This window comes from Podarcis pityusensis (assembly GCF_964106645.2).
Source record: "Podarcis pityusensis genome assembly, chromosome: 10".
NCBI lineage: Eukaryota > Metazoa > Chordata > Lepidosauria > Squamata > Lacertidae > Podarcis > Podarcis pityusensis.
The window spans coordinates 68,709,919-68,728,929 of NC_138035.1; the positions used below are offsets into that span (position 1 = coordinate 68,709,919).

Sequence of the window (19,011 nt, forward strand, 5' to 3'; positions counted from 1 at the left end):
AATTGCTCACCAAAGGCAGCTAATGGTTCTTTCAATAGCACCATTTCTGGGCAGAAAGGTTTCTGCTGTTGTGCACCAGTAGTTTATGTACAGGGTGAGAAACTTGTTAACTTTGAGGGTGGTCACCTGGCTTCAGTGTGCTCTGAATAAAAGAGAGTTTTCCAAAAAGCCCCTCTTCAAGGTTTGCTGGATATTTTGCTATAAATGCCAGGAAGCTGGAGCAGGAGAATAAGAAGGTTAAAAAACTTGAAGGTGTTCTCCCCACTGCCGCTGGCATTGCTTCCCTCTCATTACTCCCTAGCAGAGAGAAGTGAGTCTCCTTGGCATGTGATACCTGTATCCAAGTTCATATGGATGTAAGAGGGTAACTACAATCGGCTTATGGTATTAAATGGCGTGAGCAAGGATTCTTTCTAGGTCTGCAAGGCTGTGGATATCCATCATGGATTGTTTGTTTTTGTTTTGAAGAAGGGTTATTTTGGTGACTGTGGGGCAGATAAGAGAAAGTTTGTGCTTCTCTGTTGTTTAGTTGTTTAGTTGTGTCCGACTCTTCGTGACCCCATGGACCAGAGCACGCCAGGCACTCCTGTCTTCCACTGCCTCCCACAGCTTGGTCAAACTCATGCTGGTAGCTTCGAGAACACTGTCCAACCACCTCGTCCTCTGTCATCCCCTTCTCCTTGTGCCCTTAATCTTTCTAGTACAGTAGTACCTCTGGTTGCGAACAGGATCCATTCCAGAGGCCCATTCGCAACAAGAGCAGAATGCAACCCGCAGTGGCGCGTCTGCGCACACGTGGGTTGCGATTCGCCGCTTCTGTGCATGCGTGTGACGTCATTTTGCGCGTCTGCGCATGCATGAGCGGCGAAACCCGGAAGTAACCCTTTCCGGTACTTCCAGGTCGCTGTGGGACATATCCTGAAGCGGACATAACATGAGGTATGACTGTATGTTGTAATGTCTCTCTTAAAGCTGGGGGTGGGGGTAGCTACAGCAACTGATACAGTGGTACCTCTGGTTACATACTTAATTCGTTCCGGAGGTCTGTTCTTAACCTGAAACCGTTCTTTTTTTTTATATAAGATATTTATTAAGATTTTCAAAATATTACAAAATAAAAATAAAAAAAGAAGAAAATACAAAATAAAAATGGTTAAAAACAACTCAATCTTTCCATTACTTATTTTTCATTAGCTTGTTTCCCGGACCTCCTCACGCCTCCCTTTTTTGTATTCCAGTTCGGTTTGTTGGTTCAGCAAATCCTTACCCTCTTTGTTTATCCTAGTCTTTAATCTTAAAATATTGTAACGTTAAATTTTTACCTATTAATAATCCATTTTCCATACTCCCTTATAGTATTACAGCTGAAAACCACTTAATTTCTATCCAACATCATTCTAACATTCATTAATTTTACAATATTTCTGTAGATAGTCTTTAAATTTCTTCCAATCTTCTTCCACCGACTCTTCTCCCTGGTCTCGGATTCTGCCAGTCATTTCCGCCAGTTCCATATAGTCCATCACCTTCATCTGCCATTCTTCCAGAGTGGGTAGGTCTTGTGTCTTCCAATACTTCGCGATGAGTATTATTGCTGCTGTTGTTGCATACATAAAAAAAGTTCTATCCTTCTTTGGCACCAATTGGCCGACTATGCCCAGGAGAAAGGCCTCTGGTTTCTTCAAGAAGGTACCGTATTTTTCGCACCATAGGACGCACCGGACAATAGGACGCACTTTGTTTTAGAGGGGGGAGAACAAGAAAAAAAAATCTCCCCCTCTCTGCCCAGCGCCCCTTCAGCGAAGTGGCAGGAGGCGCTGCGCAGAGAGGGGGAGAACTTTCCCCCTCTTGTTTTCCCGCTCTAAAACAAGGTGCCGTTTAAGGTGCCTTCAGGCGGCAACCTTGGAAGCCTGGAGAGCGAGAGGGGTCGGTGTGCACTGACCCCTCTCGCTCTCCAGGCTTCAGGTTCCTTTCGACCTGCTCTTTGGGGCTGGCGGGGGGAAGCCCACCGCCAGCCCCAAAGAGCAGTTCAGGGAGCAGCGGAAAGGCGCAGCGGAGAGGCTCCTGCCATAGCCGTGCGTCACCTCTCCAGCCGGGAGAGGGTCGCTGGGCTATGGCTTCTTTAGCCCCGCGCGCGCTCTCCCGGCTGGAGAGGTGACGGGCGGCTATTGAGGCTCTTGCCATAGCCGCCCGTCACCTCTCCAGCCGGGAGAGCGCGCGGGGAGCTAAAGCAGCCCCCCCGCGACCCTCTCCCGGCTGGAGAGGTGACGGGCGGCTATGGCAGGAGCTTCTATAGCCGCCCGTCACCTCTCCAGCAGCCCCGCGTGCGCTCTCCCGGCTGGAGAGGTGACGGGCGGCTATGGCAAGAGCCTCAATAGCCGCGCGTCACCTCTCCAGCCGGGAGAGCGCGCGCGGGGCTAAAGCAAGAGCCTCAATAGCCGCCCGTCACCTCTCCAGCCGGGAGAGGGTCGCGGGGGGCTGCTTTAGCCCTGCGCGCGCTCTCTCGGCTGGAGAGGTGACGGGCGGCTATTGAGGCTCCTGCCATAGCCGTGCGTCACCTCTCCAGCCGGGAGAGCGCGCGCGGGGCTAAAGCAGCCCCCCGCGACCCTCTCCCGGCTGGAGAGGTGACGGGCGGCTATGGCAGGAGCTTCTATAGCCGCCCGTCACCTCTCCAGCAGCCCCGCGCGCGCTCTCCCGGCTGGAGAGGTGACGGGCGGCTATGGCAAGAGCCTCAATAGCCGCCCGTCACCTCTCCAGCTGGGAGAGGGTCGCGGGGTGCCCGCGCGTGCTCTCCCGGCTGGAGAGGTGACGGGTGGCTATTGAGGCTCTTGCCATAGCCGCCCGTCACCTCTCCAGCCGGGAGAGCGCACGCGGGGCTAAAGCAGCCCCCCGCGACCCTCTCCCGGCTGGAGAGGTGAGGGGCGGCTATTGAGGCTCTTGCTTTAGCCCCTCGCGCGCTCTCCCAGCTGGAGAGGTGACGGGCGGCTATTGAGGCTCTTGCTTTAGCCCCGCGCGCGCTCTCCCGGCTGGAGAGGTGACGGGCGGCTATGGCAAGAGCCTCAATAGCCGCGCGTCACCTCTCCAGCCGGGAGAGGGTCGCGGGGCTATGGCGTCTTCGCTCCATAGGACGCACACACATTTTCCCTTCATTTTTGAAGGGAAAAATGTGTGTCCTATAGAGCGAAAAATACGGTATATTTAAATACCTTTTTCCTTGGGCACGTCCACCAAAGGTGAAAGAATGTACCTTCAGTTTCTTTACATTTCCAACATTTATTATCGGGCAAATGATAGATTTTTGCAAGCTTGACTTGGGTCATGTACCACCTGTATATCATTTTCATAATATTCTCTCTTAAGGTATTGCATGCCGTAAACTTCATACCTGTGGTCCATAACTGTTCCCAGTCAGCCATCATTATGTTATGTCCAACATCTTGTGCCCATTTAATCATAGCAGATTTCACTGTTTCATCCTGAGTATTCCATTTCAACAGCAAGTTATACATTCTTGACAAATTCTTAGTTTTGGGTTCTAACAGTTTTGTTTCCAATTTTGATTTTTCCACCTGGAAGCCAATTTTCTTGTCCAAATTATATGCCTCCATTATCTGATAATAATGAAGCCAGTCTCGCACTTTATTTTTTAATTTTTCAAAACTCTGTAATTTCTGTCTATCTCCATCTTGTTCCAAAATTTCCCAATATTTCGGCCATTTGGCCTCCATATTGAGCCTTTTCAGAGCTTTCGCTTCCATCGGTGACAGCCACCTTGGGGTTTTATTTTCCAATAAATCCTTGTATCTTATCCAAACATTAAATAATGCTTTCCTGACAATATGATTCTTGAATGCTTTATGTGCTTTGACCTTATCATACCACAGATATGCATGCCATCCAAATACATTGTTAAAACCTTCTAAATCCAAAATGTCTGTATTTTCAAGAAGCAGCCATTCTTTCAACCAGCAAAAAGTTGCTGATTCATAGTAAAGTTTAAAGTCTGGCAGGGCAAATCCACCCCTTTCCTTTACATCAGTTAATATCTTAAATTTTATTCTGGGCTTCTTGCCCTGCCAGACAAATCTAGAAATATCTCTCTGCCACTTCTTGAAGCAATCCATTTTGTCCACAATTTGCAATGTTTGAAACAAAAACAACATTCTAGGCAATACATTCATTTTTATCGCAGCAATACGACTCAACAGTGAAAGTTTCAAGTTTGACCAAATTAACCTGAAACCGTTCTTAACCTGAGGTACCACTTTAGCTAATGGGGCCTCCCCCTGCCGCCGCACCGCCGCTGCACAATTTCTATTCTCATCCTGAGGTAAAGTTCTTAACCCAAGGTACTACTTCCGGTTTAGCAGAGTCTGTAACCCGAAGTGTTTGTAACCCGAGGTACGACTGTATTTCAATTTACTCTGTAGTTCCCTCCCCTGAGTGAATTGTTCATGTTGGGAAAGCCTTCCTCTCAACTTGAACATGTATGTGCTTCCTCAAGCCATTTGCGTAAAAGAAGCTGTGCACCACAGAATGCATTTCATTGCCGGCTCACAGTGGATGGGGCAAAAGCATTTGAGTTGGTTCACCTCTGTAAATGTTACAGAAGAGGATTATTGGTTGTGTAGTACACATTCATAGGATCTTAGAGTTGGAAGGCACCTGTGCTGGGCCCGGGGGTTAACCTGAGCAACGCGGTCCAGGTCTGGTCCCGAATCCAAGGATTCCACGAGGAGTCAGTCCAACAGGGCCAAGGCAGGAAACCAGGCTAGATCAGGCGCAGGGTAACAGGCAGGTAGAAGCAATGTTGCTCCCGCAACCTGGGGCGGGGTCCAGCAGCCTTTTACCTCTGTTGGGGTAACGGCTGGTCCTGATCCCCGGCGACTCACCTCCCTGTCTCGCCCGAAGGCGAGCACTCCTCCTGCGGGTACTCAGGGCTCTCCTTCTCTCAGACCTGAGTCTCTGCATCTCGAGAGATGTCGGTGGGTTACTAGACCCAGAGGCCGCCTCAGCCTCTCCTGACCCAACTGGTAGTGGAGCAGCTGTAAGTGATTACCCAGCTGAAAGCAACGAGGTAATCCCCGCATCTGGAGCCAGGGCAGGCTCAGGCCCCTGACTCGGCCCAGCTGGTGTTTGTTGCAGGGGAACCTGTGCAGACTGGGACTCTTCAGGATCAGGCCGCAGACTCGGTTCAGATGCTGCCTGAGGCAGAGGATCTGGTGCGGACCGAGACTCCTCTGGTTCCGAGTCTGAGCCCGAGCCCCAGGCCATCACAGCACCCAAGGGTCATCTCTTGGGATGCAGGAATCTCAGCTAAAGCATCCGTGACAGGTGGCCATCCAACTTCTGCTTAGAAACTTCCAAGGAAGAAGGGTCCACCGCCTCTTGTGGGAGTCTGTTCCACTGCCAAACAGCTCTTACTGTCAGAAAGTTTTTACGACTGTTTAGTCGGAATCTTCTTTCTTGTAGCCTGAAGCCATTGCCTCGAGTCCTACCCTCCAGAGAAAGCAAGCTTGTTCCCTCATCCATGCACTGAAAGATCTTCCTTTCACATTCTGGTGAACATAGGTACCGTATTTTTCGCCCTATAGGACGCACTTTTTCCCCTCCAAAAATGAAAGGGAAATGTGTGTGCGTCCTATGGGGCGAATGCAGGCTTTCGCTGAAGCCTGGAGAGCGAGAGGGGTCGGTGCGCACCGACCCCTCTCGCTCTCCAGGCTTCCCGCAGCTCTGCGTAACCCTCCAGAGCCCGCCGCGAAGCTATCCGCAAGCCTAGGGAGCCGCGCCAGGCTCCCAAAGGTTGCGCAGAGCTGCCTGCATTCCGAAGCCTGGTGCGTGCTGAAGAGCACGCCCGGGCTTCGCGCAGCTCTCCGCAAGCCTGGGGAGACCGGCACGGCTCCCTAGGCTTGCGGATAGCAGGCTGTTCTGGGGGCTGGGGTCGGGGGAAGCTCAGGCTTCCCCCACGCCTGCCCTGTGCCTGGGGGGGGAATAATTTTTTCCCCTTTATTTCCCCCTCCCCCCCAAAAATTAGGTGCGTCCTATGGGGCGGTGCGTCCTATGGGGTGAAAAATACGGTATTTCAGATAGACAGACAGACATATAGTTCCCCCACCCCCTTTAAGAACAGAGCACATGTTAAGTTGCCTTTGGTCACATGATATTGCAAATAAGGTAAAAGAGAATACCTTCTTCAGCTAATGCTGTTTTTCTTCTGCAGCAGTGTTTATGCTTTTTATAAAACCCTCCTATACTTATAAGGAGTCTTTTACTAATACAATATTGGAATCAAAGAGTTAAGTCATAACAATGTAAAATTTAGGCAAATGAAAGTGGTGTGCAACGTTAAATGAAACTTTATTATTTGAAGGGCAGAAGGATGGTCTCTGTAGTCTGTTATGGGCCTCATTGTTAGCAATTCAGTTTGCCTTCAACTAAAAAGTATGAATTTTGAAAAATAAAACAAAAAAACTGAATCTTTCATACCTTGTTTTAACTTTTCATCAGCATAGATTCCTATCGTGTTGTTAAATGAAATAATTCCACTGTGTAGGAGTCATCAACACCCCTTCCCCCCATGTCATTGAGATAAAGTATTTGATTGCCCCTTATTCACTTTATTTGGAGGCTAACAGTCTGCTTTGTCTTTCAGCGAAATCCTCAGTGTAAGAACAGAACCAAATTTCAGAGATTGTGGGGTTTATTCTGAGGTGTTTCCATTTCAGCCTCTTTATTGTAGGAGAGTTTAGAAAGTGTGAAATAGCAAAGGGGGTTTTCCCATGGGAAGGGGCAGGGGGTTTTTTTGGGACACACACACACACACACACACACACACACTTTTGGGGTCAGCTATGGCCCACAATATGTAGTAGGGTTATGGTTTAAGTTAGTCTTATCATTCAAGACAGGATTTATTGTTACAACTATATCTTTATTGGAGAATAAATCTGTTTTCTTCTTTTGATAATGTCTTATTTCTATAACTGTTAAGTTGGTAAAATACCGTGTGTATTTTCTAAGAATGCTACTGTAGTGCAGTAAAATTGGAAATCTTAGCTGCATGTCTGCCTGTGTTGTGGAATTTAAAATGTAACACACCTTTCCAATTTGGCCTGTTTAATTGCTACATTCTCAGGTTCATCCTTGGATGTGTAGCAATTTTACATTGTGCTGTTGTGAATATTAGAGCGTCTATTAAGACAGTGTGATCCATTCATTTCCTGTTGGGATTCTGTTGGAGAAATGTTTGGTGGATTGTGCCTCTTGGCATTAACCACAAATGTGCATCATTGCTTAAAAATACTAAGTAAAGGACATGAACTTCTTGTTTCCTTTCAGTGGTGAGAAGATAGCAAGATTCCTGAGCCAGGTAATCTTAACTCTGTACCACAATGTGAGATAGTAAAAATAACCGCGTTCTCTGCCAAACGCAGCATCTCTGTTCAGCCCTTTTCAACTAATCTGTCAATGTATTTCTCACACACATTCTTGAGATCATGGTTGGCCATCCTCATTAAGCACGCCACACTTCACTCTGAATGCATTCTGGTGGAAAAGCAATTGTCTGTGAATATTATCTTAAAATGGGCTCAGTGTAACAAATTGACTGTTGCATGAGAGGCCTAGCGCTTTACTTATGTGCAGCACCACGGCTTTACAGTCTGAACAGACAGGTCCAAGAAATTCAGCAATTTAGTGATAAACAAATGGTTTTCACCCCTCGCGATGGGCCTGTGGATCTGTTGTCACTTGTGGCTTCTACATGGTGGACTTTGTCAGGAATAGTTGCAAAGGAAAGGGACCAGAGAACAGTGTGCAAACGCAAAATATTGTGCTGCAGGTCGTGTCTTTTGGGACTTAGTATGCTTGCGAAAAGCATGCTGTACCTATGCACTGTTCTATGGCATATATATTACTGTCTTTCTAAATAAGATACAGCACAACTTTCAGCGTGATCTGAAGTGTGTTGACTTCGAAGACCCAATGGTTTTCAGTATGTAGTTACTTTGAGTAACTGTTCTTGGAACGAGGGCTTTCTCAGGTGCAAACAGGCTGGTGCTTTTGCAGTCCCTTCCACCTCAAAGCCTGAAACCTTTATGAGATTACCAGGCCCCTGAATCCATCTTTTGCTTTTCATAATTGTGGGCAATTTAAGGGGATGTCAGTAAGCTAGTTGGATTCCTTGCCTTCTGCCTTCCCCCTCTCCCGTTGATGGATCAGATGCATTTCAGGTAATTTTTTATCTGTTTTAGTATTTTAACTTTGTTTTAAAGTGTGGTTGTGAATTTTTCTTGATTATATTGCTTTATCTTTTTGTAAACCACTTTGGGGTGGGGGTTTTTTTAACAACCAAGTGGAGCATAAATTTTATGAAATAAATAAATAAAATAAATAATGTGTTGCATATAAAACGCTCAGCCTGTAAAAAGCTCAGCTTGTCAAAGATAGGCAGCTTTTAGAAGTGGTGGGAGCATTTCCCTACTTGATCCTAGGATCCCTTTATACATTACGTTATTTTTTAGGTACTCCCTTAAATATATATATAAAGTTGTGAATATGGCAAATACATGTATTACAGAAGTGCACTTGTTGGAGAGCCACGATTGGCTGCACCTTGCAGAGCTCTTTGGCAAAATTGGGTTTTCCTTTCTGACCCATAGAGAAATTGTTTGGGAATATCTCCCATTCCAGGGTTTTTCCAAACAGCTGAATTTTGCTGCTTTTGCTTGATTCTCTCTCCCCACCCTACACACACACACACACACACACACACACACACACACACAGAGTTTATGTGAAAACAGTTCACAAATCTTGGCACAATTGCTAAAGAAGTTTTAAAGCTTTGCCAAGAGACTCTCTTAATGACTTGCCGGATTTCTTTTGTTATCTGCTTTAGTGCTATCTCCTCCGCAAATAATTTGTCTGTGCTTCCCATGTTTGCTTTCACCCAAAGGGGATGTATTTGTCTGAAAGCCAAATGTTGCCTTGTTACTACTTATAACCAGAGCGTTTTTTGCAGGTGTCAAACTGCAAATCTTTTAATCTTTCCTCATTAAACCTGTTTGTTTGAGCACTCCTCTGCCCACTGAAAGCACATGCCCCCAACTTTACATTTACCCCCACTAAATGAAATCGGGATCCCTTCTAAGATTAATGAACTTGCAGGGCCAGCATGCCACATTTTTAGTGATTTCTGAGTTATTTACTTGGAAATTGTTGTTCCATTCTAGGCGTGTGTTCCATTGTGGGGACGTAAGAGTGTGATTCCTGTGAGAGAGTCATACAGCTAAATTGGTATAATTCACTTGGAACATCTTGACCTTATTCAAAGGGTAATGATAGGATTGCATGGTTCTAGTCTTTGAATTCTTGTTAGTCCTGAATACTTTTTCTGTGATTTGAGTAGTGTGATTCAACTCTATTGTGTAAAATCCATACTGGCAGGTTAGGTCTTAAAATTATCTTCTCCTTAGAAGTGTGTGTGTTTATACAGATAAATATATCTACATATTTACATAAGAGAACACACAGAGGACATATGTATAACTTCAAACCACAAATCATTTCTAGTTTCATTTGGGACGATCATCATTTTATCAAAAACAATTATTGTGATGTTGTTCAAATATCCTCATTTAAAATGCCAATAAATGATTTGGAAATCTAAAGATCTATTCTGAGTCAGCTATGAGAGAACATTAAAACATGCACTCTTGCAAACAAACAAACAAACAAACAAATCAGGAAACAAAATGAATGTATTTGATCTGCTATAGTTGTGCAATTATGGGGGTTTTTTTTCCAGGGGGAGAGGAAATATTGCCAGTAGTTTTATACACCATCTGTGATTGCGCTCCAAAGCAGGAGGGAAAAACTAATTAAGTATCTTACCTTTATAAAGAGCTACTTTGAAGACCCACTATTTCTTTTTTACCTCCTTTTTATGAGCTTACTTTAACCAAATTACAGAACTGAATGGTGGCAGTGAATTTGTTCTTCTGTTAGTGAGCTTTTAGTGCTGGGCGAGGGATATTGAAAATTTCAAGAGTGGCATGGAGCCTAGATTCCCATTTTTCTCCCTAGGAATCTGAATTGGGATTTATGCTGCTGAAGAGAGGCCAAGTTGAAGGGGATGGGGAGTCCCACTGGTAAACTAGTTTGCTCGGGGTAATAAAATCATTTGAGAAGATAAGATGAATTTGCGTTTGAGCTTAATCGACAGAGCAATCCTTGTTCCCCAGTACAGGGAGAAAGATGCCACCCCTATGTCAGTCAGCATGATGTCCACCATAGCCTTTGTTTTTCCAGCCCAGAACTGGAGGGTGAAAACAAACTGCTCCAAAAGGCACAGAATGGAGCAACAGCAGCCATGTTCCCAGCACCCATGGCAACACCATCTGTGCCCACCTATCATGGGCACCCAGGGACTCCCCCATGTTGGCTGGACGTGAAGGACACCCGGAACACGGAAAGGGAAGAAAATAGCAGGCATTTAATATATTGCCCAAACAACAACCCCGGGAAGATACCTGCACATAGCTCACACAACTTCCCTTCAGTCAAGAGAGGAAAAGATTTTTTTTGTCAAGAACCAGGATGGATGACAAGAGAAGCCACAACTGTCTACCAACGGCTACAACCTCCAGTGTCTCGCTACCTAGCATGGAGTTGGAAAACAGTGTTATTCTTTGTTACCTGTGCTTCACTTGCACTGAAGGCTCCATGGACCCAAATAGCATGTCCAAAGCATGTCCAAAGTCCGTTTCGGGGAGCCCTGTGGCAGTTTATTTCCTGGGGTAAAATCCTAAAAACAATAACTTCAATCCAAAAAAAGCTCAACAACTTAAACTTCAATCCTAAAAAAAAGGTTAACATCTTTGGTCAGCCCTCACGGCCCTCCACTTCATCAAATCTGGCCCTCTTTGAAAAAATTTGGACACCACTGTTATAAGCCATCTTGATGGTTCTCAGAGGACCAAAAAGAAGGAAACAAATGGGGGGGAGAGAGAGAGATGAAGTGGTTTTAAGAGCATTAGCTTTACATATTTTGACTGCAGATAGGATGGTAACACTGCCAATGCCCTCCTACATATTTTATTTTCAACACTGTCGGGTTATTTGCCATTTCCCCCAAATTACACATTATTGAGGTGAAATTTCATACCTTTCAGTCTGAAAAGTGATTTCTTATGAAAAAGTTCCACCACCTCGTTAAGTGTGTGTTTAGCTGTGGTAGCAATCATTGGTGCAGCCCCTCTGTGCTTTTAAAACTTCAAACCTGTAATCCTCTTTAGTGAATCTTTATAACGGCTGTTGAACTGCATCATCTCATTGGATTGGGTGCAGTCTAGGGGACGTTGGGTGTCTAAATTTTGTTGTGGTCTGTAGAATTCAGGTGCACAATTATGTGCTCTAGGCTCGGTCGCTTTATTTTCAGCGAATGGTAGGCACACAGCGTTTTCTCTGCGTTGCACCTTGAATGTGTTAGCATCTAACATTGCAACTTCTTCCACTGTTGAATCTAGTGTGCTGGGGGTTTTGTGGGCTTCCGTTGGACAACTTGAATTAAAAGCTGGTGGCATTTGTGATAAAATTTTCAGGAGAAATGGAGAAAATTCTGTTTTCTCGTAGGTAAGAGCAGAGGGCTGCTTTAGGAGTCAAGAGCAGGACTTTGGAAGTGGTACAAGTAGTGTATCTGATACCGGATGGTGTGCACCTCATTGACATCGTGCACAGAATAACTCCCTTTTTTAAGGTGTTGCTGGAGATAAATGAACTCTCAGTTAGTCTAACCATTCATAGTTCCACTTTACCATTCATTTCAACAAGGGTTAATCGAAATACCGATTGCTTAAAATTAAAGCTTTAAAAGAAAGAAAGAGTTGAAATTGTGGCAGGAGAAGAGATGGAACACCAGGGAATGACTGACCTCATAATCATTGAAGAATGGATGGAGTTGGTAGTTCAGGCTTTTTAGAAAATGTTAGGGATATTTCAGACGGTGGCTGGTGTTCGCTGCAAGCCTATTAGCATGTGAGAGTTAAGAATTGCCCCTTATCTGAGAACCTGTTAGGTCACTAATTGAAGTCACTGGAGGTGAATGATAAATGCAAAGGGTCGAATCCCAAGGTTCCTTTCCTCTGGCTTGAAAGAGCCTTCCTCCTGTGGAAGAAGGAAGCCTTTGAATTCACAATGCTGTGTTTACTCGAATCTAATGCTCACCTTTTTTGGCCAAATTAGGTTGTGAAAATTAAGGTGTGCCTTCGATTTGATGGCACATTTACATTTGCCAACAAATACTTCTTTTGGTTTCAAGGTTCTGAAAATTGTGGTGTGCATTCCATTCCATGGCACTTTACACTCGAGTAAATGCGGTATTTGCAGACAGTGAGCTTTTTATGCTTATTAGTGAAAAGCAGTGCTGCGAGTCCTCATGTTGACAGTTATTGACCATTGCATTTTAAGCTGAATCATCCTCTTTCTTTAAGAGTGAAAGGGAATGCCTTATAGGTATATTGCTGCATGTACTATATTTTAAAAAGAGACTGGGGAGTGAGATTGCAAGTACTTTAAGTGGGATTTTGGGGATGACACAGTCACTACTGCGCAGATGCACCATCACTGCTCTCCGTGTTGAGACCATGACTCATATTTGATTTCTGTTCCGTGGATGTAGAAGTCCGAGGGCAGACTAAACTAGTCATATATATTTTTTGCTGATTGTTTCCTAATTAGCTGAAGAGTTTTCCCAGGCTTGTTGTTGATGGAAAATTCTATGCCAATCATTTCTATACCTCACCCCTAGGTTGTAAAAATTAATGAGAAAAGTGAAGGCTGCACCTCAGCAGCTTATGTGTGTGGAAACAATGGGTCCTTGGCCGGGAGTTCATTTCAGTCTGCATTGTGTAGGACCAGCGGCGTAGCGTGGGTTATCAGCACCCGGGGCAAGGCAAGTAATTTGCGCCCCCTAACCCGGGGCAAGGCAAATAATTTGCGCCCCCTAACCCGGGGCAAGGCAAGTACAGTAATTTACTCTCCCAAGCAGCAGCAGCAGCGAGGCTTCTCTTTCCCCCGCGCTCTCCTGGAGCTGCCTCTTTTCTTTCCTTTTTTCCCTTTCTCCAAGGCTTTTCGCTTTCTCTCCTTAATTGATTCCTCCTCCACACCGCAGCGTTTCCTAGCTGCTTCCCCCCCCCCTTCCCCTCTCTCTCCTCCTCGCTCTGCTTGCCTTGCCCTGCACCGGCAGCAGCAGGCGCAGCCAGACCCCCGCCAGCCAGCCCGCCCGCCCGCCCACCCGGCTTCCTCTCCTTTTTTTGCCCGCGGCAGAAGGCTTCGCTCTCCCCCTTCCGCGACCTCCTCGCCAAGCCGAGCGAGTGCGGGCTCCCTAACCCGTGGATTTTAGTAGGGGCAGAGAGCTGCTAGTGCGAGCGCGCCCCCCGCCCATGTTGCGCCCGGTGCGGCCGGCCCCCCTGGCACCCCCCACGCTACGCCACTGTGTAGGACACATCCTTGGGAATACTGGTTGAGGACTGGTAATCAGCATTGACATTTCCTGTGACTACCAACACAGCCAGGGGACATTTCTCCTTGTTCCTCTTTCTGTCTTGCCTTGTCACTAGTTCCTCACTCTTTTAAGATTTCATCAGGAGCCAAACTTTATATGACTATAACTTTGGGTAAGCTTCCTTCTTGAAATAACTTCAGAAATTGATTCTTTTTTTCTTTTTGGATGGGGGTGATGACAATTGCATTGGTTCTTCTTTTACCTGAACACCAGTTACCTTTGATAGTCACAGTGATTGAGCATGTTGTTTTTTGCACTGAGGTAATCAGACCCTCAGTATCCCTGGTATACTAAAAAGAAAAAATATATAGACTTTACAGAGTTAGAAAAGCTGTATTCCTAAGATTCTCTTCTTTGTAGTGATACTAATATATTTTTTCCCTGAGTGTCTTTTTAAAATACAGTATGGTAGAATTTTAACTTTTTCTTTAAAAAAAACATATTTTTTTTGAAATGACAACTTCTAATACTTGTATATATATATTTTTAACTTTCCCACAGATATGCACTTATTTGGCCATTATCCAGCTCATGATGATTTCTATCTAGTAGTGTGCAATATCTGCAATCAGGTAGTCAAGCCACAGGTTTTCCAGTCACACTGCGGTAAGTGAAAACTTTTGTTCCTGGATTACGGGCTCACTGTACATGTCCCAAAAGAAATGGTGCATTAGCAGTTAACTTCCTCCTTCCTCTTTTTCAAGCTGAGCTTTTCATCTTGTTAAACCACTTGAAATTCACTTACCTTGCCGAGGTTGGAACCCTAAACGCACAGAAAACACTTTTTTAAAAGGGTGGGATGGCAGGTGCATGTTTGTTGCTCATCAAAGCCAGTCCAAAAAAGATCTATTACCTAGGAGAGAAAATCCAAGTGGCACTTCCCTTCCTGCTCATTGGGGTTTATTTATTTATTTCATTAAATTTATATAACGCTTGATGGTAGAAAATAAACCTCAGGGCAGTTTACGAAAAAGACAAAAATTTACAACATACAGAAGGTTAAAAGTTGCAATAAAATAGACTAAAACAATTTTAAACTCCTACAAACTTTCTAAACATCTGTGCAGGCTTTCAACAGGTGCCAAAAGGAATACCGCCACATGGTAGACACGGTTATGTGTACTGACCAGTGTTAGGTCTGCTGCAGAGTGAGATTTGCACCACTTGTGCTCTGGTCCTCATCCAGATTGTCTGGAAATCCTCAGAGTAGCGAAGGGATGCTTGGACTCCCAAACACCAAGGAGGACGCTTAGGAATGATCATGTTGACTGCCCAGAGCATTCAGAAACACACCAAGTTCCATCAGTCTTTGAGAGCCCTCTCAAATGGGCTCTCCAACCTTACAGGGAGGAATTGCCACTGTTAGTCCAAACTTAACCAGGTAATGGTCGGACCCTGACAAGGGAGTGCATCGCGGTCCCCCTATCTTCAGTCCATTCTTGTATCACTTGGGGCAAAGATCAAGAGTGTGCCTTGCCTGGTGTGTGGGACTGATGACCATCTGAAAAAGACCCATGGTTGTCATGGAGGCCATGAAGTCTTCGCCTGGCCCGACAGCGGCCTTTGTGTGGATATTGAAATAATCCAGGATTATTGTTTTAGAGTCCTCCAACAGAGACTACCTAAGCCAGCCTGGTCAGGATTGCAAAGAAATCAGTAGAGCACACCATCCCTGAGGTGTCTCTCTGACTCAATACCAGATGCAGACCCAAGCCCATTCCAAGGTCAAGAGGAGATGGTCTTCTTGTAGACAACAGCAGCATCCCCACCTCGACACCCGCCCCCCAGTCTAGCCTGGTACAGTATCGAAAACCCGAGAGGCAGGGCACAGCTGGGTAAGGTCAGGCCCACCCAGCTCACTCACCCAAGTCTCAGTAACACAAGGCAAATCAGTCTGCTCATCCGCAGTCAAGTTTGTTGTGGACTGATCTGTGATTCAGCAACAGAACCACCAGATCAGAGGGCTCAGCGGATATGCTACAAGAGAGTGTGGGAATGTTCAGGAAGGCAGGAGAGGATATATTGTTAAATTATAGTCTTCCCAACTTGTGTTAACAAGTTCTACAATTTAGCAGAGTAACATTCCCCTTTTTAAACTTGTACAGCGGATAACGTCTTTGCCAGGCTTGTATAAGCCTCTAAAATAAGTTTCCTTGGTAATTCGCCTTTATTCCCTCATAAAAAGATAGACAAGACACAGTCTTGTATAAAAGTATATAAAATAGTTTACTCACATTCTGTTCACAGTAGGATCCCAGAAGGCAGACTTAAATATATACACCTGGAATCTATCCCGTAAGGAGATAGTTCCTTTGACCTCTCTTGGCTGGGAGCCAAGAGAGCATCTCAGGCTAAGAAGATGTTGCTTCCTTGAGGAATGGAGTCAGAGAGAGAGGTGTCTGCTTCCCCTGAGGTATTTTGTTACCTGCACAGGTGAGGCCACGCCCACCTCTGGTCACATGCAGAGGAAGTCTGTCCCAGCCCAGGAGGAAACAGGAAGTTCTGACTGGCTGGTCCAGACATCCCCTTTTTATGTCCACTCTAGGAATGTTGTATTTGACTGCTCTGTGTTTCACATCCCACAGAGAGTTCCGGTGGAGTGAAAGGGCTGGAACAAAGAATGAAGCCCCCCAACTCCAGTCATGCTTTCCCCTGCCCACCACCACTGGAATTGGAGCAGCCTCACAACTGCCACTCCACTCAGAAGCATTACCTAGGTTGCCATATTTCAAAAAGTGAAAATCCAGACAGAAAAGTTGTTGACGCCACCATTCATGGACCACAGAACAGTAAACTAAGGCCCAGTGGTAATAGGCACCCCACACTTTCAGAGGTAGATGTTGACTCCGCTAGCTGCTCTCCTCCCCTTGCCTCTCACGCAGGGGGAACTCCACCAAACCAGATTTCCCCTCAGCTAGGCTCTCACCCTGGCTGAGGCTCACAAACCTGTCTCACACAGTGCCAGGCCTACACTTCTATACCCTGACTGACAGAGCATCTCCCCAAAGGGGCGATCAAAAGTGGCGAATCCCTTTTGTGTTGTCCCCTTCGGGGCCGAACCCTAGATCACAGCTGCACCCCAGCTGCATTCACTTAGCCCGCAGTTAAAACACTAACCCCCACTACAAACAGCGCAGACACTGCAACCAGATGATAGACAGGCCAAACATCTGTTGCAGCGCAAACACACTTGCTGGCTAGGAGAGAAGACCAGGCAAGGACCAGGCTGGCGCAACATTTGGGGGCTTTTTAGTTTAGAGAAAAGGTGAGGAGAGGAGTCGTGATGGAGATGCCTCAAATTATTCTTGGCTTGGAGAAAGTTTTTCTCCCTCTCCTAAAACACCAGAACTCAGGGGCATCCGATGAAACTGCATGTTGGAAGGTTCAGGACAGACGAAAGAAAACCCTTCTTTGCACAGTGCAGAGTTGAACTATGGAATTCGCTTTCATGAGCTGTTGCAATGGCCACCAACTAGGATGGCCCATTTAATGGAGAGTCAGGCTATCCATAGCTGAAAACCTTAATGGCTGCGCTTTGTTTTCATTGTTGGAGGCAGTGTGCTTCTGAATACCAGGAGGAGAGAGAGTTGTTGCCCTCAGGTCCTGCTTGCAGGCTCGCTCATCCCTTTGGCATGGCAAGAAGGGAGACGGGTTCTGTTGAGTGAGCTTAGTCTCTGGACCTGGAGGCAAAAGTCAAATGCTTCTGTACTTCCAAGCTACAGGGCTTAGTGAGAGGCTTCTTCCTGCGCTTTTCATTTTCTTCTTCCGTGCCTGGGGGCTACTATGAGTGTTTGTAGGGCACAAAAGCAAAGCAGGTCAATGCACCTGTGAGCTGAAGGGGTAAAGGTGGATGTGCATTGGCTTGCTCTGCATACACGGTACATGCCAAGATTAGAGAAGTTGCCGGGGCAGAGCGAGCCTCTGATTTTCTGCCTCTCCTTCCTAGCCACAAGGTTTAAGCTAGAAAGAGGAGCAGATTTTCCCACGAGCTTGCTGTACATTCGACACTTGGGATAAAGAGGGTCCCAGCTGCAATTAATTTTTGACTGGCCAGGAAATCACATTCTGTTGATTGCTGCCACTAATTAACACAGGGGACAACCTACAGACACGAGGTATTATCCCTGTGCAGCCACCATTGAAACAAATATTTATGCCCATGGATCAGAATTGCCAGAATGGCCAAGTTTGGATTACTTTCTTACTAGGCAGAAACTATTCAACATTTGCAAAGGGGGGTATGTAGAACTCATTGCACATGGGTCCAGATGTTGCAGTCAGTATGCTACATGCAACCTGGGAATCTATGATGTGGAAAGGCTGGACACAGTCCTGTCCCCCCCACTGTTTATAGCATCTGTGTAGCATGAGGACTGTGTGAACTAGGCCATAATAAGCCTTCCCTTGCTTTATAGCTGGGCTGCCTCTGTTCCGTGAAATATCAGGGACTGTTTCCTATGCTAGCTCCCACCAGTCCACATCGCAAGCGGCAATGAATACAGGACTGATACAGACCTGCCAGTCCATGGCTGAATGCATTTTTAAAATTATTATTATTATTAAAATTTTATACTGCCCTATACCCAGAGGTTTCAGGTCGGTTCACAGAACAAAATCAAAATATACCACAAAATATATAATCAAAATCAAAACAACAACCTAATAACCCCCCACCCCCCCAAAAAAACCCCATGTTTTAAAAGGGCGTAGGATTTGTCAATGAAATCAACCAAAGGCCTGGTTAAAAAGGAACGTTTTAAAAAGGTGTATTATGAAGGTGCCTGGCGAACTTCACTGGGGAGAGCATTCCACACGCGTGGAAACACTGCAGAGAAGGCCCGTTTTCATATTGCTACATTCCAAACCTCTCAAAGAGGCACGAAAAAGAGTTTCAGAAGTTGATCTCGGGGTTCATATGGAGAGAGGCAGCCCTTGAGGCATTGCAGTCCTGAGCCATTTAAGGCTTTATAGGTCAAAACCAGCACTTTGAATCTTCCCCTGAATCCTGCCCCCTTTCCCGCCTTCTTATTTTTATTTTTGCCACTTGTGTAAAGCTGAATGCACACAAGTTCAGTGTGCATGAATTGTGGGTTTACTGTGTGCTTTAAATGTGTGGTGTGCATGTGGCAGAAGTTGAATTCCACAAGCTTCCTGAAGAAAGGTACCTGCTGTTTGCAGTTCTTGCTTAAGCAAGTGTGTTCTGCACTTCATCACAAAAGCAAGCAGACCAGGACTGTGGGAAGTTCCTGCCTCAAAGCATCCTTACTCAGCAAACCACTCCCTTTCAAATTAGCGAGATTTGCTTTCAATCAACATACTTAGGTTCTGGTTTGAAATTATGTTGATCCACCCTGCCGAAAAGAGTATTGCATTAGAATGAACATGTGCCAACTGTGAACAAATAAGATTTCCACCTTGAATCTCTCCCCCCAACACACTGGCCCCAC

General features: G+C 45.7%; 1 protein-coding gene across 6 annotated transcripts in view; it reads left to right on the forward strand.

Annotated features, from left to right (window-relative positions):
* ATXN7L1 (ataxin 7 like 1) overlaps positions 1 to 19,011 on the forward strand; it is a 76,885-nt gene that overhangs the window by 22,477 nt on the left and 35,397 nt on the right. For 4 of the 6 annotated variants that reach the window (XM_081023555.1, XM_081023556.1, XM_081023554.1 and 1 more), the window contains one exon: positions 14,066 to 14,170. The exons of 1 other annotated variant lie outside the window; for it this stretch is intronic. In XM_081023555.1, the coding sequence (XP_080879681.1) occupies positions 14,066 to 14,170 (105 nt within the window). Of the gene's footprint in view, positions 1 to 7,348; positions 7,370 to 14,065; positions 14,171 to 19,011 lie in introns of those variants that run through there. One more of the 6 variants, XM_081023559.1, reaches the window with a different exon arrangement.